General features: G+C 46.4%; 1 protein-coding gene across 1 annotated transcript in view; it reads left to right on the top strand.

The window, feature by feature from the left end:
• The first annotated feature begins 12,881 nt into the window (after nt 1-12,881).
• Nucleotides 12,882-21,934, top strand: part of LOC147701216 (interferon-induced transmembrane protein 1-like) — a 185,856-nt gene continuing 176,803 nt past the window's right edge. Inside the window, exon 1 of the mRNA XM_086929966.1 lies at nt 12,882-13,274. Coding sequence (XP_086786092.1) covers nt 12,966-13,274 — 309 coding nt within the window. The 5' untranslated portion in view covers nt 12,882-12,965. The remainder of the gene's footprint in view (nt 13,275-21,934) is intronic.

Raw genomic sequence — 21,934 nt, forward strand, 5'->3', positions numbered from 1 at the left:
ACAAAATACTGACCACCTGCAGAAGAATATGCACACATTTCAACCATTCTTTTAAGGCCCGGTAGGAGCTGAGGCGCAAGCAACATGAACGTAGAATGCCAGTGAAAGCACTTATCCAGGAGGTGGCAACACGTTGGAACTCAACCTTCTACATGCTTGAGCGTCTGCATGAGCTGTTTCCAGTAGTCAATGAGTATGTCTACAACCTGGGTGGTGCTACGACAGAAATGATGCTAGCGGTGGAGCAATGGCAGCTAGTTAAAAGCCTGACAGACATGCTTCGTCCTTTTGAGGTCTTCACGCGTGAAGTCAGCAGGGAGGACTGTAATTTGGGAAAAGCTATCCCATTGTTGCTGAAGCTCGAGCACCAAGTCAAGGCGGTGTCTTCAAAATTAAAGGATGCTGGAACGAATGAAGCATATGAGTTGGCGCAGAGATTATTACAACGCCTAGTTAGCAATGAACGGCTTGTAAATATCAAGAAACAACCGCACTACATTTGTGCTACTATTCTAGATCCACGTTACAAAAAGCCATTGTTTGGCAAATTATTAATTCCTTTTGAAACATCAGATGTTACAGAGTACAAAGGTTGGCTAGCTCAGTCAGCCATTCGTTTTGAAAGAGAGCGGAAGGAAACTGTAGGAGAAGACAGTACTACTAGTGAATCAGCAGGCCATCAGGCGTCCCAAAAAAGCACTCCTGCATCTGTGCCTGTGGCAGAAGTGAGTGACTTTTCCTCTGAGCCGTTAACCACACCAGCAACCGTATCATCTGCACCAGGCCCAGGCGATATGTCTGAAGAGGATTGGCTAAGTCAGCTAGGGTTTCCTTGTCCCAGAAAGGACACAGAAGTGCAAAGTACAGGAATCCGGGAGAACATTGTTTCAATGGTGCAGGCCTATCTGGATGACTCAACAGCGGTCAATATTACTGAGGACCCATTGGCGTATTGGCATGGGAAAAGAAACATATGGCGAGAGCTCACCAATCTGGCTATCAATTACTTGTCTTGCCCACTCGCAAGCGTGTCTTCAGAACGTGTTTTTAGTTCTGCTGGTGGCATTGTGACTTCCAAAAGGTCCCGCCTCTTGCCCGCAAATGTGGAGCAGCTCACCATGATAAAGATGAACCAGCACTTCATACCACCAGATTTCAAAGTACAAGAATGCACGCAGGAAGAAGAGAACACCGACCTACCTGAGGGAAGTTTTCCTCAGTTACCAGAAGTACTACCGACTCAATTTGCAGAGTTTGAGGACGAGTTCTGCTTCCCTGACAGCGAGTTCTGAAAATGAGTCAATGAAACACTAACTTTATTTTTCGTCCTTATTCACTTTTATTCCTGTGTGTCTGTCTTTCTTTGTTTAGCAAGTGCTTGATCACATTCACAACAAAACTGTAATCACCCAATCACAACAAAAAGCCCATCAGCAGAACTGTCTTGATTTTGATGCCGCAGCATTCCTCATGTTCAGAAGTTGACAAGAACTCAGTCCTGGTCGCCTATCCTCCTCCTCCAGACTCACCCTATCCATTTCCCGTAATGCTGATGCCTGGATTCCGCACAATGAAGAAACTTACGTTGACAAGTCACCTAAAGAGGGAGTGGAAGTAGTGAGTCCTCATTTAAATACATTTTGCTAAGTGTGGCTTTTTTCCCGGATTTGCTTTTTGGCTGTTTGGGGGTGTCAAACTTGTTTGCGCCTGGGTTTACGGGTCTTGGCTGGGCCATTGCTGGCAAGGTCTATTAAGGGATGAAATTGGTTAGGAGGAAATGGGAGGTGAACGTCGTTTAGGCGTTATTGCTCGCTTGCCTGTCATAGGGTTGCTGTCTGTGGGGCTTCTAGGTTTTTGGGTGTGGGTTTTGGGGTCTGCGAGCACCGCTGCCACATTTCTAATGTTGTTTGCTTTTGTTTTGCAGCAAATCCACGCCGGGAAACTCCAGTCGGGGCCCTGCTGCAGAACGCTTTAGGACACTGTGAATTCCAGGTGGAGCCAGCCCTCAAACACAAATTACAGGTAAGATAAGCGTTTGGGTGGGAGGTAGTATAATGGAGTATTAGGAGTGGCGAGAGAGTGACAGTGGTACTAGTAAAGTCCTAGGACTCTTGAATTAACTTACTCTGTAACAGGCATTTACTTTGGAAAACATTTGGCCAATTACACGATGACAGTGTTCAGTAAAACAAACTTACTGCAAAACCACCACCCACCAGGCTCAAAAGTAGTAAAAAACAGGTATGCTCAGATAAAGTTTGAAAAAGTATATTTTTATATCCCTAACAAAATAATCTCCCGCAAGACCCTCCCTAACCCCAACAAATAAATAGTCCTTCAAAAGTCCCCAAAAACCCTAACTCCCAATTCCCACCCCCCAAAAGTCTATAAAAAAGGGTCAAGGGACACTCTAGGGATGCATGCTGTGGACTTTGGCCTCCAGGGCATCATGCCTTAGGGCCAGGGCATCGTACTGCTCCCGGAGGATGGCGTGGTCTAAGCGGAGGCCCTACAACAAACTTTGATTTCCCTTCAACTTGCGGACCTTCGCCTCCAGGTTGGACACTCTTCGGGTTGCACGGCGCAAGCGAGCCTTGACAGTACTGTGAGAGGCAGCCTTTGCTGCTCGGCGGTGGCGTCTGCCAGCCCAGCTCCGTACCGCCGGAGCACTGTGCTGACCGGCAGAACGTGGGGGCGCGGAGGAGGATGCCGGTGTCCCAGAAGATGTACTGGACTGCGTGTCCACCTACTCCAGTTCCACCAGCCGCCGATATTCGGCAACAGTGGCATCCAGCCTCCGTTGCCGGGCCAGTAGAGCCTGCATACTCCGGGATGGTTTGGATGTTTTTGTACGACAAACTATATGAAGAAAGAAAGACATAATCTGTAACCAATGCTTTTTAAGAATATGATTAACACAAAATGATTCAGCAGAAAGTTGTGTCACAGTACAACTAGCAACTAGCCAGCGCAGTACAAAGCTATTGAGGCCAGTATCATGGGCGTCCGCAGGGAGGGGCAAGGGGGTGCGCTTGCCCCCCCCTGGATCGCAGGTCCATCCAGTGCTGGCCCAGTGACAATATGGTAATTACAACAGGCTGGGACCGACAGACAGATAGAGGCAGAGACAGGGACAGAGAGATAGAGAGGAGATGGAGAGGGAGACAGGGGGAGAGAGAGAGAGGGATTGAGACTGAGGGTGACAGAGGGAGGGAGACAGAGAGGGAGACAGAGAGAGACGGAGACAGAGGGAGACAGAGAGACGGAGGGAGACAGAGAGAGAGGGAGACGGACAGGGTGAGTGAGACAGAGGGAGAGAGAGAGAGGGGAAGAGAGAGCAAGAGAGGGAGACGGGCAGAGAGGGAGGGAGACAGAGAGAGAGAGGGAGGGAGGGAGACAGAGACAGACAGAGAGACACAGACAGAGACAGATGGAGGGAAACAGGGACAGATAGCGACAGGGACAGACTGACAGATAGGGGCAGAGACAATGACAGACAGAGAGGAAGACGGAGAGGGAGACAGAAGGAGAGAGAGAGAGGGGGGGAGCCAGAGGGTGACAGAGGGAGGGAGAGGGAGGGAGACAGAGAGAGAGAGACAGCGAGGTAGAGGGAGACACAGGGAGACAGAAAGAGGGAGACAGAGAGAGAGAGAGAGAGAGAGAGGGAAACAGAGAGAGTGAGGGAGACAGAGAGAGAGGGAGGGAGACAGAGAGAGAGGGAGGGAGACGGAGAGAGAGGGAGGGAGAGAGACAGAGAGAGAGAGAAAGAAAGATGTGTGTATGCCAGGTCTGGTGGCTCAGTGGTCATAGTTTTTGTTGTTGCTCTAGATCCACCCTCCTCCCCCACTGACCCTGCCCCCATCGGTGCGGCCCTTGGCCACAAACCACACTGTCAATTTGGCCCCGAGAGAAAGTTTGTGGGGACCCATGCTCTATAACCACATCCTCCTGATTTACAATTGTTTTTTTCTGGCATTTTTAGCTTACCTCTACCTGCCACCACCACTGTCTGCTTCCTCACAGTATCTGCTTCGGCCACTTGCGCCGCCTCTTCCCCAGAGTTGTCCTCGGAGTCGACCACCACCACCACATCCGAGCTGGCCACGCCACCAGATGTTCCACCTACAAAGTAGATTTAAGAATGTTAGATTACACCACTCACTAGTATTTGGTCTAGGAATGAAGAAATGTGAAAACAACAGAAAAAGTAATTGACTGTCTACTCTAAATTAAAAATGTCCCTCCTTCCAGGGAAGGCTGTTGTCTTGCTGCACTTTTTTGTCACAATTGATGAATGCTTGCTGAATTTTAACACACATCATTTTTCTCTGAACAGACAGAAGCTGGACTTCTAGTTCTAAGGACAAGAGCAACATCAACTTCAAACCAGGTGAAAGCTTGGCTCGACCACAAGAAATGTGTTCCATTACTCATCAACTCAGCACCAAGCACTTTTCCATTTCCAGCTAACTTAATTTTAATATATGTGTTTACTTTTAATAAAGCTTTTAAACTTGAATAGACTCTGTGGTTTTTGGTCCTCCAGACTACAGTGACTGAGCGAAAGGTTTTGCAATTTTTGCAAGGAGGAGTCCGTGCCTCTGACACTACCAGGTTTATACAGTGCGCCAAACACGCCACTCTGAAATATTATTACTCTGGTGTTTAGTGTCCATAGTTCGGTTTGTGGAGAATTGTCCCTGCAACAGTAGTATTATGGATTGTGCTCCTATCTAAACACTATTTCAAAAAAATTAAAATAGGTCTTCTATATTTAAATGAAAACTTACTAGGGCCAGCAAAGGAGCACTCGCCGCCCTGGCCTGCATCCTCCTTTGGAGCCACAGCATCCTCCTGTTCCACTTCCGTCCGCTTGCCCCTGGGGGGACCTGACGTACAACATGAAAGAAAGAACAGAAAACATTGATGATTGCTGCTTGTCGATGTCTTTGTCAACCAAATCAAACATTTAGAAAGAACAAGAACCAACTATTTCAGCCAAAAAAGGGCTACAAAGGAAGGACTGCACCTGAGCCTCTACTCTAGGGGCAGATTTACAAGCCCCTTGCAGCTCTTTTGCTCCGTTCTTGCGTCACTTTGTGACGCAGCACCACAACAAGAGAGGCGCCATGTTGTGGCGTATATTAACAACGTGACGGATATGGGAGATGCATCCCATTCTAAAGCCCTGCGCCATAAGGGAGCGTTCCAGCGCAAGGGAGGGCGTTCCTGCGCAGGAACGCATGCTAAAAGTGGCTATGGGGAATATATAAAATTTCAATCAGTCATTTAGGACAATGATGCGTCACTCAAACCCTGCACCTGCATGAAGCAGACGTACGGCTTGACGCAGCATTGCTGGAGCTGCGCCATCGTTGCGACGCAACTCCATCAATGAGCCGCCTTTACGGCACCGATGCGTAACGCTTCGGTGACGTTTTGGGACCATGGTGTGCCGCATTGTAAATACGGCACACCATGGGTGGTGCTGGCGTGCCGCACACTTTGCAGGGATGCGCAGGTAATTGCAAATCTGACACTTAGGGGCATACTTACGAGTTCTGGGCTGCACACCTCCAGAGGTGCGCCAGAACAAATGCGTAACGCAAAACTAACCTTGCGTCACGGCATATGCGCCGCAATTACAATGCGGCACACCCTGGCGCAAGGGTAGGCAGATGCATGTCGCATCTCGTGACGAAAGATGGGCGCATCTCTAGAGTCGCGTCGCAGGTGCGATGCAACTCTAGCAATGCTCAGGGCTGCCCAATACTCAACATACCGCATCAGTCCTTACGCCTGCTTCAAGCAAGCAGGCATAAAGAATTGACGTAGCAGCGTCGCGGAAGTGTCTGCGTTAAATCTTGTAGATTTCACGCAGGCACTTTTGCGAGGCGCACAGCTGCCTGACCTGAAATGAAAAAGAATAAGACTAGGGAAGAAAAAAATAAAAGTTTAAAAAAGTAGTTGAAAAGTGAACAAAAGTAGCCTAAAAAACAAAAATATATAGCTAGAAAACTAGAGGGATAGATAATAATTTAAATAAGAATTAGTTATTTAGTTAGTGGCTCGGTTTATAGTGCGCAACACTACTTATTTTTATCTTTTCTACCACAAATCTATGGCTCTAGGGAACAAGGGAAAAACGGCCACTAGCGTCCCCATGGTTTCTCTGTAAACAGAGAATACAAGCAAAATAATACAGTCCCCGAGAGGTGTGGCTCACTGGTTAGAGGCGGCAGACCCGAGTGCAGAGAACGGCCCGGGACCAGGGTTCGATTCCCGACGCGGCAGGGTCGCGGACCAGGATCAGCGGACTGATAATTCTCGCATCGGTGCCTACTCCGACCTGGGAGCACACTCGGCAACTCTGGGCATTAGCTTGCCTCATCTCCACAACGGCCCCACACAAACGCCGGGGATGCCTGGTTTCACCTTGGAGACCCCCAGGAGGGACTATCTCACAGGGAAAGCCAGGACGGGTTCCCCAGCGGTCTATAGCGCTACGAGGCCTCCGGGTAGCAGTGCGCTTTACAAGACACAACAATTTACAATTTACAATTTACAATCACACAAAATTATGAAGAAAAAATCAAAATATCAGTTTTTCAAGATATTCGACAGTCTTTTTTATTTTCTTTTTCTTGTTTTATCTTCTTCTTCAAAGTTTCATCATTCCATAGTTCATAAAGAATACATTGTACAGCAAGCGTAGCCAAAGAAACCAAAGCCAACACGTGTTTCGTCACGGGAACAGTCTCCTGATGACTTCCTCAGGGCATTAAAATCGATTTTCTCACAATTGTCCCAATTTCATCCAATTTATTATCACTCTTCACAGGGTAATTTTAAAATACTCATACAGGCTCCATAGATCAAATTTTCACAGTAGTTAAATAAGTAGATTATCAATGTATCGGGAGAGTGCTCCCATCGTCTCTGCTTATAATGCGTCTGGTAAAAACAAAAGTTTTTACCAGACGCATTAGAAGCAGAGACGTAAGTAAGTTCGCACGCGATTTCTCTCACGAACTCGTGCGAACTTGTATTCGCAAGGCGCTCATTCCGCGAGATTACACATAGCGGGCGGAAACGGAAATACGTCACGCAAACAAAATGGCGGCAACGTCTTTTTTTGCCAGGTACATTACTTTTACCTGCACTGTAATTTTTCCTCACTTTTATTAGAAAATTCTGGTATTAGTTAGAGAAACGTGAGTAAGGTGGGGATTTGTGCACCCCGTCCTGAAGAAGGTGCTTCTGGCACCGAAACATGTCGACGCACACAAAAAGGAGGTAACGCACATTGTCAGCGTAGTGACCTCCCACCCTCATTTTTAACAGCACCAGCCCGGGGGCTTATTAAATAATTTTTAGTCACCCCACGAGCCAGGTTCTTTTTAACTATCACTATTTCCCAAACCCCACAATACACTCACATTTATTCAAAATACCCCCTCACTAACACCACACATAGTCTAACAAGTGCTCCCACGTCTCCGTAGGTCGCAGCACGCCGTACCCCGTAGAGGGGTACGATGACCCCGATGATGAAGCATGACACCAAGGGGCCTGTTGGTGTGTGAGGGTACCTAAAAACATAAAGGTGTTCCCCACTGTGGAGGAGACACCCTTAATCTCAAGGAGTGGATTCTAACTGTTTATTTAAATATGCCCAGGGAGAAAGAATCCATTCTGATTTCTCTCTCTCCCCCCTCTGATTGTTAATTATTGTTAGGCACATAGAGCAGTACGTTCAGAGAAATGTCCTCTTCCTAAATGTGGAATTTCTAAAACAGTAATGTTAAATCCAACTTCACCAGTAAGAAGGATTTATGATTACCTTTCCAAACAGATGAAATATGAAAAAGCTACTCCTGAATTCCCAATGCTAGCCTGTGTGAGGGGTAGGCCTCACAGTAGTGAAAATAGGAAATAGGCTGTTTGTCACAAACCAGGACATGTTAAAAAAAGGTACCTGTCCTACCTTTTATTTACAAAGCACCATGGCCTTATGGTTATATAGGGCCTGCTTTAGGGGTGGCATATCTATACTAATATAATAAAGAGAGAGCCCAAACCTTTCAGGCGGGTAATCTCAGGAACAACAGCACCAATCACAACACCCAATACTGCGTTGGAAAGGGAAGTTGCAGCAGAAGGCCATAGGCTATGCAGACGCCCACCATATACATTTAAAAGATAAAAGAACCGTGCCAGCAAAGTAGTCCCTTGTGGGCGTGTCTGCGTTGTGTTGTGGGCGTGTGCTGGCGGCATGACAAACGCTGGGGGCGTGTGGTACGTTACGCCCTTCATGCCATGTCTCATATCATGTGCTGTGGGCGTGTGCTGGAGGCGTGGGCGTGTGCGGGGTGCAGGATTACGGGAAAAAAAAGTGAGCGTTGTGCCCAATAATTCATTGTTTTTTCTTCCCAGATTCTGTACATTCCAGATCCGGGTGTGCTTGCCCCGTGCTCCTAGTGACGTGCACCTGCTTTACTGTATGGAGGTCAGGCATGGCACTATTCCCAAGTGCCGGAAGGAGCGCAAACATGGGCCATTGTGCAGGAAATGTAGTTTTGCCTTAACTTCCAGTGACGCCTGAAGCGCACACTGGAGATTTTCCACTTCTATTGTGCACAGGCCTCGCGCCACGTACATCCGGACACAAGGCCCGCCTCCACGGAAATAGCAAGAAAGGGACTATCTCTCCCCCGGGAATATGTGATGATATTCCGCAAACCAACATCCCGCATACCATCACTCCGCAATTTTTATAACGCAGGACTATTACTCTACAAAGACATCATTTCTAAAACTTTTAGAAACGCATATGACTTTATCACGCATGCCATTATAACGCACATGCATGTGTGGTAAAGTCATATACATTGTAAAAGTACATTATTAAAACATCAAATATATGTTTGTATATATATGTATTTATATATATATATATATATATATATATATACATATATATATATATATATATATATATTTATTTATATATATATATATTTATATTTATATATATCATGGACGACACTATGTCTTTTTATTTCATCTGTGTGGAATAAATACTTACTTTCAGGGCGTGTTTCCAGCTTTCTGTGAATGTCGCTGTTTCGAAGGAGATGTTGACCTTTCGTAGTTGGGGTGTGATGCCTGCGTCTACTTTGGTGAATACGTGGTGTGGGCACAGGTCAGACGAAGATCCTGAGTGGATGGAGTTCATGGCCTTGCGTGTCTCGTCGTCGTTGATGTTGGACCAGGAGGTCAGGCGGTTGGCGCTGGTGGTGTTCACAGGGGAGGTGGAGTCTGGAGTAGTTGGGCGGTTGTGGTGTTGACACTGTCGTGGATGTCAGCGATCTTGCGGTGGAAGAAGATGGCTAGTAAATCGCACAGTTCTTGTGAGGGTGGGATATCGTTGGCATTGGCGCTGGGGTTGGAAACTTCCTTTATGATGCTGAAGAGCTCTTTGCTGTTGTGTGCGTTGTTATCCAAGCGATCTTGAAGGAGGATCTCTTGGCTAATCTGATGAGGTGGTGGTGTCTGCGGGTGGCGTCCTTGTGGGCTGCGTGGTTGTCCGGTGTGCGTTCGTGGAGCCATGTCTTCTCCAGTTTCCGGCATGCGTGTTTGGAGGTCCGGAGCTCATCGGTGAACCAGGTGGCTCTCTTGTTGGTATGGTTGTTGGTGGGTTTCTTGAGCGGGGCGAGGGTGTTGGCGCAGTCGTTAATCCGCTGTCTGAGGTGCGGGCTGCGGCGTCTGGGTTGGTGGGGTAAGTGGGTGGGTTCTTGGCGAGGGAGGTGATCAGCTGGTCTTCGGTGACTTTGCTCCAGCTTGGCGAGGCAGCTGTTGGGTGTGGTGGTGCGTGGTTGGTTTCTTGAAAATGAAATGGATGCAGCGGTAGTCGGTCCAGTAGAGTTTGGTGGTGTGGTCGAAGGCGCCGTGGGAGCCTGTGGAGAAGACGGGGTCCAGCGTGTGGCCGGCGGCGTGGGTGAGTGCAGTGATGAGTTGTCTGAGGCCGAGGTTGGCAAGGTTGGCGATCAGGGTGGCGGATTTGGCATTGTTGTTGTTCTCGAGGTGGAAGTTCAGGTCCCCGAGGAGGATGTAGTCCGTGGAGGCGAGTGCGTGGGTGCTGGCGAGGTCAGCAATGGAGTCGCTGAACTGAGCCCCGGGGTCCGGGGGTCTGTAGATGAGTGTTCTTCTGAGGGTGGTATTGGGGTTAGTGTTGATCCGGAAGTGCAGGTGTTCGGCGGTGTTGAGGGTGTCGTCTGCGTTGGTGGTGATCTTGAGGGTGAACTTGTGGACGATGCTATTCCTCCTCTGATTCTGTTGGCGTGATCCCTGCGGGTGATCTTGTAGCCATCCGGGATGGCTATGGCAATGTCGGGCGCCAAGGAGTCATTTCACCAGGTCTCGGTCAGGAAGGCCACGTCTGGGGTGGAGGTGTTGAGCAGATCCCAGAGCTCAACGGCGTGTTTGCGTGCGGAGCGGTGTTGAGGAGTATGCAGCGGAGGTGGTTGGGTCCAGTCCTTGCAGGTTTGGTGGTTCTGTCACAGGAGAAGCTGCAGGTGTGGCAGGAGAAGGGTCCGTGGGTCTGTTTCGGGGCAGCCTGGGAGCAGGTGTGGTTTCGGCCGGTGTTGAGTGTGTGGAGGGTGCTGGCGTCGTAGTGGATTCTGGTGTTGTGGCATTCGCAGGGTCCAGGGCTTCTGGCGCTGGAAGCGGTAAAGGCGCGGATGGGCGCAGAGTCACAGACGGGCTTGCCTTAGGCGCTTCTCGGCCTGCATATGAGGTGGCTTGGGAGGGAAGGGCAGCTGTGAGGCGGGAGCGGGGAGGCAGATGGGTGTGCAGGGAGGCGGGCCGCAGGGAAGCTGCAGCGGGAAAGGCCCGGATCGGGAGGGGCGGGGGGAACTGGTGCACAGGGCGTGAATCACCCCCGCAGACTTCCAGCGCCTGACCCCATTCATGCTGAAAGCTGGCAGTGTTTGCTGCATCTCGTGATTAACCCGTTCTAGCCCTCATCATGCCTGTCGGTGCTGCTGGGAGCCATGCATGCCCTCCTCCAGGAGCAGATTCCTCACTCTGCCTTAAACATCAGCCCCAGTACGCGGCACCACTGCCCTGCATCTACACACGGGGGGCAGAGGCACCCCAACACCAGAGGAGCCTGCTTTTGGGACCTTATAAGTATTTTGTTACGCAGCACAACATCCTTGGTGCACCAACATTAACTCTTGCATAGTTGAACACTTGTAAGGTCCCAAAGGCGAGGCCTATGGGATATGCCAATGCTTGTTATGTGTGACATTGATCTAGAAAACTTCACCAGCATCACAATTGTTAATTGGCCACATGAAGTTTTTGGGGGGTCTACTGTGTCACTGCCAGTTGCCTCATGTGATATCACGCTATCAGGCCTCATGTATAGCACCGAAGTCAATTTGACCAAGTAGTTTCTTCTCTTTCAGTTTTCCTTTTTGACATTAATTCAAATATGTCCTGATGTAATATCACTATTTGTCAGCTGCTGTGCCTGATATCGCCATTTTTGTAATTGCCTCTGATGACTTCACATTTGACAGCTGGTTTTCTTGGGTGACATTAACATTCCCGTATATAGAATGTTATATCTCTGCTGCCTATTTCCTTGTGTGATATCACTAATGTCAAAGCGACTATGTTACATCACCTCTGTCAGTTTCCTCATGTGACACCACTGCTGGTAGTTCATAAATGTGACATCGCTCGCTCTTAGGTGCTTCGTGAGATGTCATCAATCTGTTCCATATTGTGAAACCACCACTCCACGGGACTACGTCTTTCCCTGCTTTCTCACGTGTGTGCAGCATTCGTTCAGAAATGCCCCACTGATCGTTGAAAGTTGCTCTCTCTGCCGCCTCCCCAACTCCTAATTACATGTGCAGGCATGCACATCAACGGTCTTTTACTTTTTCTGCTGATGCTGAACAATATCGGCAAGAAACAATGACAGAACGAAGAGGTTTGCATTGGCATGCAAAATGCGAGACCTATTGGCTTTTCCAAAGCTTGCTCTACCCTCTTTTCGTTTTCTTAATCTCTGCCATTGTTTCCCTTCTCGGTCATTCTTGCTCCTCGTGTTTTTTTTTTACAATCTGATTCCATTTCATTTAAAATAAAAAAAAATGCCATTCTTTCACTTCAACATGCATTTAATGTTATTTATGTTCCTTCTTTTTGCTGCTCCCGTTTTGCTTCCTGTGCAGCGGTGGCTCCGCGATTAAAGAGAAGAAGCCGAAAAGAAGGGGAGACACGACCCCAAGGGGATACCAAATATTACACAACACCGGAAAGAGCCGAAAATGGGATGCAGGATACCGTGGGGATAGCACACATTACACAACACCGGCACCTTGGGTGGGGGTGGGGGAGGGGGGAGAGTCTCTACAGGTAATATACTTGGACAGATTGCGTGTAGTGGTGTACACAGTAGCACTGCTCCTGCCGCGCGCGGCCTGTGACGTCAGACCATTTTATTCTGCACTGCTCTCATCTTCTAAACTCACACCAGAAACACCTGTCTGTGTGAAACTAAACCTGTGACGCCAAATCAAATAGAGGGTGAGGGTGGGAGGTCTTAACTTAAAACAGCGCAGCAGGCCCTGGAGAGTTTACAGGGAAATCCTGCAGCCTGGGGGCGGCAGGGTCCTCCCCATCCCCCACGCTCCTTTCACAATACTCACGCGCCAACCCGGTGTTGCAATGTGTAATGAAAGAGGGGACGGAGGGGGGTTTAAAACAACGCAGGAGTTTCCTGCATGGGTTCTATATAAAGACCCACATGCCCTATGGATCTCGGACTGGCAGTCTTTCACCAGGGACATAAGACAGAGAGCTAGGAGAAGAGACCAGCATAACAGCCAAGAAGACAAAAGTGAACAGGGAAACCTACACCGAGAGGGGAGCACGCCAACGTCATCATGAGCGCCTCCGATCCTTCCAAGGAGACCCCCCCTTCATTCAACCTTGGATATGCCCCAGTGTATGGAGCTGAAGAACCCATTCCTGGAAATCCCCCAGTGTATGGAGCAGGACCCATGCCAGATGTCAATGCGGGGTATACCAGCCCGCCCTACAACTCAGGTTACAGCGCGGTGGTGACGACCCAGCCAATGGTGATTGTGGCCCCGCCGCGTACCTACGAGACGGACTACCTGGGCTACTCGATATTCACTATGCTCTGCTGCTGCCTGCCCATCGGAATAGGAGCTCTTATCTACTCCATCAAAGTAAGTGTGCAAACAATTATATCTTCCAGTGCTTAGTGGGACGAAAAATGTGCAGCAGAGGTACCTGAGGGGCGTGGAACAAAATAAGCGTAACTAGGATCATTTCCAAGAGGCATGAGCTATGTAATTAAGGGTGTGACTTAAAACTTGTAAACTAAAAGGCTGTGCTTCACACAGAGTGTAACCTGTCCAATGTTGTGTTACCTTCTGTGAGTTTTCTGTTATCGCATCCAGACAAGTCACATAGCAGCAAACACAAATACCTGAAACAAGCCAAACTGGCCAGCTGTACCAAATAAACAACTATTATTTTGTTGTGAATGATTCCAATTGGTATATTGGTGACCATTACACTACAGCATAACAAAACAACAGAAGCACAATATCTTGAAAATCTCAAATCCTCCTAGGGAATGCAACATGGTAAACCTGAATTGTGCAAAAGGATTGTAAAGCTGAGTTGCAATGCATTGAGGGTTTTTACAGACATGGGTAAGATATTGATCAGTGTTTTTTTTATGTATCTCTATATCTGTTATGTTCTGTTATGGTACTGAGAATTTGACATAGCACACGACTCGTCCCCGAAAGGGCATCTCGGCACTGAGGTAGTAAAAAATTGTAGAATGAGCATTTAAAACAGCTAGGTTTTAGGCTATTTTTTTAAGGCACAAAGCCAGTGCAAGCCCTGATGACACACAGGTGTTTATTCTAGTGGTGTGGGGCCACAGAGGTAGAGGCTAGTCCTCCGAAGGATGTGCAGATACGTCGAGGGCAAAGAAGGAGCTTCATCTAAGATTTCTGCCCAGACGATAGGGTGCCGATTTGTCCTGAAGGCATTTAGGCCCCTTCCGGTGCTTCTATAGCACAAACCTGCCAAAAGGCAGTGCAGCCGAGTACAGGGTTAAAGAGTTACAGAGTGAACGGAGAGGGTGCTTAGTGCCGTGAGATGTGAAGAGGTGAGTCTTGAACCCTTTCCTAAGTTAGAGAAAGGAGTGGTCCTGATGGATACAGTGACGTTGTTCCAGATTCTGGGTGCATAGATGGAAAGCTTCTGCTGTCTGGTTTCTTGGTCTTTATACTTTTTAGTCTGATGTTTTCCCGGATGTGGGTGTGCTGAGAACCACCAGAGATGGTGAGCGTGTTTGAGATAAGTGGGGGTGCTAGTCGCAATGGCTTTGTAATTGATGCCGCTGGTTTTGAAGATTGTGTGGTTCGACAAGGGAAGTCAATAGGCTCCCATCAGGCTGGGGGAGATGTGGTTATGTTTCTTCAAGTCCTGGATGAGATGTGTTATGGCGTGTTGGATGCTTTTAAGCGGTGACATTGTGGAGGCTGAAAGACCAAGGAGTAGGGCATTACCACCAACCAGATGCAAGGGCATGAAGGCCTGAATAGCAATTCTTAAATCAGCTGCAGGAAGAAACAGTTTCACATTTAAAGAGAGAGATGGAACAAGGTGGTCTTTGTTTTTTTGTAATGTGTTCCTTGAAGGTGAGGATGTATCCAAATGACTTGTCATTCATTGAAAAGTTAGGATTCGAAGCCGATGGAAAGGCATTGGTAGAGACATATGGACCGCAGCCTAGAACGGATAGAAGCTAACATCATCAGCTGAGCAGTTTATCTGCAGCTTACATGCAACATCTTGACTCAGTGTTGTCAGCTCTAGCAGCAACAAATAGATTGACACAAATAAATGAGTTTACATAAAACATCCAGAGGGGGATAATACATGTACTTCATCTGTTCTGCATTGGAGACACTTTTTCATTCACTTTTGCTTTACTCGAATGTTCAGCAACTTTAGTTTTTCATTTTTTTTAGATAATATATAAAACATCACATAGGTTTAGTAATCAAATATTGAGGACTCTTGGGCTAGATTCAATTCACATACCATTGGAGAACCATGGGGGCTCAGTATTTCTGTAGATGTTTTTTAACTGAATATGGTGGGCTTTGAGTTCTCTCATGGTTGTCACAGTACATGGTGCCACAGGATTAATTTAAGTCCCGGTGCCACGTCTACAAAACACAACAAAAATCTGGTTGGATGCCAGGGCTGAGCTGCTTGGCGCGGCGCCTCTCTGTGGGAGGACTCTGTCTTCCCATTGGAGCAGGTGTTGCCCTCTCCGGTCCTCTTGCTCTGTTGCTATTTTTGTGCTTGTAAGACATTCACATACATTGTTACTTCCTATAAAGTCTGACCTGCTGTTATTGTAGGAGTAATGACTTGTATCAGGAAAGCTTCCTCAAGCCCAGCCTTCACAGATATATTAAGGGTGGGCCAGTGCATAGATAGGCCTTATGCCGCCCATGGTGGCGTCTGTGTTTGCTGCCCGCTGTGGCTGTATGTGAGAGCGGGAGGGTGCTGCTGAGTCCTGCGACGGCCGCAGGTAAGCACTGAGGTGGAGGCCACCGCCCCCAAAACCCATGCTGCCCGGGGTAGAATGCCACCCCTGGCTATGCCACTTGGGTGGGTGGAGCTCGTTAAGTTTCACTTCGTAGGACTGCGCACAGTTAAATAAAAACGCTGAGATTCCATGGAGTTCAGCGAGCGGGAGGCATTCGGGCTGTAATACCAGCGTGACTGCACCACGCAGAGCACCAGAGGGTGCAGCTTCTTTCTGCTGTTCAAGTAGATTTTCTACTCAAGCTGCAGCTTTCTCACTGTGAATGGTTGTGACGTTCCACAAGCGCCCGCATTGAGAACATTTCACTGGGTAGTGTTCGAGCACCTGAAAATCAGGCTAGGAGATTCAAATTCTAGCCTGCCAACTTAACAATGGCAACCACGCACGACACAAAACTCCACCACACAGCAGTTGGTGGAGATTTGTTTGAACCCCTTGTTACAAGCGTGACATGGAGCGGGAAAAACTCTGCAAACTCCGCCGGAGGAGTGGAGTCTATCGCCCACCCCTGAAATATATGGAATTTGACCACAAAGATTCCAACTTATTAATCACTGTCATGATTTAATTTGGTATTAGTACCTACCTTGTTTTCGTTTAGCATAGCGCTCCATACTGCACTTCTATCAGCTGTAAATACCAAATGTCACTATTACCCTAATTGTTGTACTCAGTTCACAACTTTGAAAAGATGGAAGGCTGAGTTTGCCTTGTCTGATTTTGATCCTGTTACTCTCAGGTCAAAGAAAATGTCACCTGTGAGCATCACTTCACCAAACCGATTTGCCTTGCATTTCAATTAAATCTTTTAATCACTTTGTACTTTAAGGATACTTGTTTAAAGTGGCCAACATCACACACTATAAACACATTGAATTGATCATTATAAAACAGAAACCTAATAGATTTGGACGGGGATTGGAGCTTATCAGATTTTTAAAAAACTGTCAAAATTAAAACAAACACACTTTACCTGCACAAGGTGATGCCCTTCAGTCAGACAGAAAGAGAGCGGGTGGAGGAGGAGAGAGCTATTAACCTAATGGCAGAAAGGTATTGAAGCCCTCATTATTAGTAGCCGTGTAATTAATCTAATATGTCATACACCCGATAAAATCCGAATCCCCTGAGTCAGAATTTACTGGTGTTACAACGATCTCCCAATTACGGCAGTTTGGGGAATAACATGCAGATTTTGGTGAAAGTAAATACTGGCATTTTTCCATAATAAATATTTGCAGGTTTGACCTGACAATACTTATCACAAAATTGATAGTTGCAAAATGTGCGGTAAAAGGAGTTACCACACATATCATAATTAACCGAGTCAGTGCGGTAAAAGGAGTTACCACACATATCATAATTAACCGAGTCGCTCATGATGAGGGCCTTATGGTCAAACATGCAGGAAGTGACCTGCCACAAGCCAGGACCTTCCAAGACAATTAAATAAATACATACATAACATAGTAGATTCCTGTGGAATCACGTAGTGGCCATTCACAGATGAGGAGTCTAGTGCGTCATTTTAACTGCCCTTCTTTTTTGCCCGCGAATACTGCTCTGTGTTTACCTTGTACAGTATTATCCATTCACCCGTCTTCTTCTTCTCAATAATAACTGTATCAGGGCGGTCCCGCCCTTAAATGCAGCTACCCTACACATGTGTGGAATACATGGAGTCTGTTTTCTATCTTTATGTATACTCTCTTGTCCCACTCCATACCCCTCCCTGCCCAGCACCCTACTTCCTGGACTTCTGCAGATACCAAGCTTCTACAGATAGTCAAACACATGAGGCTGGTGGGAGGGAGCGAAGGGTAATGTGACAGAGAAGACCACGGTTCAAAGTAATGAAGATTACCAGTAAGTAATAGGTTCATTACCACATGTGTATGGGCCTAAACAAACAAGTCTAGTAGTTTTCTGAACTTCCTGCTTTTAAAAAATGAATTCTCTGAAACTGAGGACCTGGAATCATTCGTCTGCCAAAAACCGTATCATCTGCAGCTCCTCCCCAGTCTTGTGAACCTTCCAAAACTGGAGAAGAGCGAAGGCAGTTATTTTTAGGATTATTTTAAGGGTGAAAAGTCATCAGTTTCATTATTATAGGAAATCAGTTATACAGACCTTTTGCAGAAGTCCATCTGTTTTTATTACTGAGTGAGTGAGATAAAACTTGCATTTACATTTTACATGTAGGCAGGCCCAGGTTGTGGAGGTGTTGTCTTTCAACACAATTGTTTAGATTTTGTGGTACTGATAGAGCGCGCAGGTCACCCGGGGCACAAGTTTACCAATTTTCCCCGCGCACTGGGCCCTGACGCGAGTGACCAAGACTAAGTTTTGCATGAACCGGGTGATTTCTTGCACGCCACTATGAGTAATTCAGGGGGTGACTCTTACACCACTTACTATTCATGTACCTGACTTACCACAGGCACGTTACTCCCAACGGATCAGGAGCTAGCAGTGAACAGGTGACAGGTTTCCTAGGAAAGAATATACTTCACAAATCAAAATACATTGTCCACACTGTAATCTGTAAAATAACCACAGACACCTGATGTGTTTAAAAGTTGTATCTAAAGATTTCAAAGTAAATATGCCAAGATAAGCAAGATACAAAATAACACATCAAGCATTAGGATCACGACCAAAATGTAGCTATGAATTAGGGCAAGGACCATTTGAGTATAGGGAACACTATGGGATATGAGCATTTAGGGAACACGCTATTCGACACAAGTTTAAGTTAAAAGTGAGGGACCTAGAATGTGTATTTAGGCTAAGCTACTCATGCTATTCTTACTAAGTTCACTGCAACCATGCTAAGGGAAAGGGAAAACGGGAACATACTAATAAAATATGACAGTTTTGATAATCTCCTACAGGTGGGGAGAGAAGTGGAACAATTCTAATAAACAATTGCATATACTTTGCATTTCAAGGTGATAGGGCAATATCACAGACAAGAGTGCTTTATTAAGAAAAAGGAGAGTAAGTGAAAGAAAGACGCAAACCCACAAGGTAATATTTACCTAATTAGGAATGAGGACTAACCCTGGCCACGGGTCAGTTTTGGAAGGACGGGGACAAGGACCCTCAGAAAAGGAATGCCAGAATGCGAGCAGGTACAGCTCACGGGCAGTCAGGACAGGATACCCCTCAGGTTTGGCTCAGGACTGGGCTCACCAAGGTACGGCCAACACCCACAGCTTCGGATGCAACGCCTGCGTTACTCCTCTCTGCAAGTAATCCGCCAGTAACCCCGATTGGGTTTTCGAATTTCCCCAGCAAAGTGCTTCGCCAGCACTTAAGACTATTTCCACCCCTAGGAGTTTGTGGAAAGTATGGACAGAGTGCTCCGCAGCACTCTAGATTTAGCACCTATAGAGTTCGTAGGGTCAGTGACAGGTCTGCTACTCGGACAAGTCGGACAATTTTCCTAAGCTACACTAGGGCAATTATACGATTTTGGGACCCTTAGACCACCCACTAATGTTGCCAGTGACAGTTTTCTACATTATGATTGGTCAGGAGAGGTGATTCGGTCACTGTCACCTCCTAGAATTCAATGTTCCCATCATTTAATATTGAAATTTGCTCATCCGCCCCTTGGGTTCACGTTCCCATCCATAGGAATACAGCAGAAAATACGAGTGTACAGAGTATAGCAACATTGTCTCTGAGATTCAAGGTGGAATTCATCGTCTTGTGCTGGGTTCTCAGGCGCATCGGGCTTCAGGAGCCAGCTGGCTTGTTTCAGCTTCTACGCAGTAAAGTTTCTCCCAGGTCACATGGCAATACTCAGAGGAGCCTCAACATGGCGTAGGTTATGTATGTCCCAGCCCCCAGAGACGCGATACATGAAAAGTAAGCGAGAACAAATTAATATCACACATAAAAATGATCACACTGTATACCGTGATAAAATTTTACACACCCCTTACTTTATAACATCTATAGCATTAGAGTTTAGTGCGAAAAGACAGATAGGCTAAAGCAGCAGTTGCAAGCATAGAGCGTGGTGAGAGACAAGCGGCCATGTTTGCAACAGTGCGCATGAGCAACAGATTCCCTCCAGAATGCGAGTGCGTCACATCACATGGGTATGACCGACGCATGCGCAGACTGAATTTCAGCGAAGCGGCCATTTCCTTAGTGCAAGCATTGTGAGGATGAAAAGACACACAGGCAAGCCTCTTGGGGACACCCGCGTGTTGGGAAAAAATGCTAACTACAAGACGAACAGTTGGATTAATATGATTATAATTTGAACGAGGTTCATGAGGAAGAGCAAGTCGCTTTACGTGCGAAACCTTGCTCCATCAATCCCCTCTTTGATGATATTTACTATCATCACTATACAACCGAAACAGATGCCAACTCTCATTCTTCCATATCATTCATTTCTATCTCAAAAAACTTATTGTTGATTTCTCTTTCGGCTTCTCTATGAGAGTGGTGATTCTTTACCTTTTTGTATATTTCATTCCTCAATTCTTCCAATTCTAATTCATCAATGTTTCTTTTCACCCCTCTCTTATTTACAGTGGACTTCCTTTTGCATTTTTGACATTTACAGCAGATGAATATGATCAAAACAACCACACCTATTCCCATTATTGGCATCAGTATTTACCACAGGAGATTTCTACCTAAGTTAGAAAACCAACTACCTATTGAGGAGAGACCTCCAGTCAGTCTCGTCCAGGCACAGTCAACCTGTAATGGTTTGAGCTCTTTTTCCAAATTAGTTATATTTCTTACATATCTTTTAAGTTCGATACTTTTATCAGGTATGTAGGTGCAACAATGTTGCGCCTTCAGCATTCTACAGACTCCGCCCTCTTTTGCCAATAAGGTGTCAAGAGCAAGGCGATTCTGCAAAACCATTGATCTGATCGCAACCATTTCAGTATTGACCAGCAGGAATCCAGCAGCAGTGTCAGTAGATAACCGATCCACTACTGTAGATAATTTGCAAATTCTGTGTGTGTTCAGAACTACCCCCATTCCAGGTATCAGTGCACTAAAAATATATCACCTATGATTTCTCCTACACTTTCACGTTTTCTACGCACTAAGCCATTAGTATCTTCATCATTGCTTCCAGCAGCATTGTTCACATGGTATATTTTCGGGAAAACAATGCCAAAGTAGCAGCTTCCATACCAGTGATCCGGCAATTTGAAATAAGCCTTGTTCCCACATATATAATATATTCCGGGAAACACAGGTTCTGACCCATTTTTGAAACCCCAACCTCCAATTACTTTATAATTATGTTCACACTCGCTGGAACCAATGAATATATTGTTATAATATTCTGTCCTTTCTCTATGGAGACAAAGTTTTCCTTTCCGTTCAAAATCCAGCAACAAAGCAGGATTAGCTTCGCCTTGTGAGGTGTTATTCATGTGCTCGGCCCACCTAGGGACTCTATCCTTTTCGTCATTTGCCTTTTTCTGAAACTTTTCCCTCCTTCTGTCTGCCATTTTTATAAACATCTTTTCCTGCTCTTGCAAGGAACAGGTCAGATTCTCATGTCGTGTTTCATCTAAGTCTATGTCACCTATCGTCAGGAAATATTCACCCATATAACGGGTTACCTCGCTTTTAACATGGACAAGGTTCAGATGTCCTCTAATAGGAAGCTCAGAAAATACTACGTCAGCATTTGAATAGTAGTACTGCAAAGTGCTTCTATAAAACAAGCTAGCTAATATACTGCAGGAAATTCCGTAGGTTAGGGGTAAGTGGTGATATGTCACACCTTCAGCTACAGATGTGGGTAGCTTCATGCAGACATAACAGTCTTCTATTTCCATCGCTTCTACATAATGCACTAATAGGTTAGCGAAAACATTTAAATGCGTCCTGTTTTTCATTTTGTGAAAGTGCAGTTCACCCTCATCTGATGCTTCTAAATTTTGTCGTGTGTGTCTTTGCCTAACTGAATTGTCATGTCGTTCTAAGCTTCGTGGTGTTTCTGCAGTCTGTGCAACGTCTGTGTCTAATATTTCAGGTTCAGTAGGGGACAGGTTAGGATTTTTACTTATCATAAAAGGTATAAAGACGGTTAATCCTATCCATATCACTATTAGCATAGCTACACTACATAAGCATATTTTACAGCAAGTTTTACAACACCCAAATCTGGACCTTCCAGCTATGCTTGAATCAGACATTTTAGCTTACAGGTGGCTTTTGCAACCCCTCTTCTTTTCTTTACACCAA

Source organism: Lissotriton vulgaris, chromosome 7 (assembly GCF_964263255.1).
Source record: "Lissotriton vulgaris chromosome 7, aLisVul1.2, whole genome shotgun sequence".
Classification (NCBI taxonomy): domain Eukaryota; kingdom Metazoa; phylum Chordata; class Amphibia; order Caudata; family Salamandridae; genus Lissotriton; species Lissotriton vulgaris.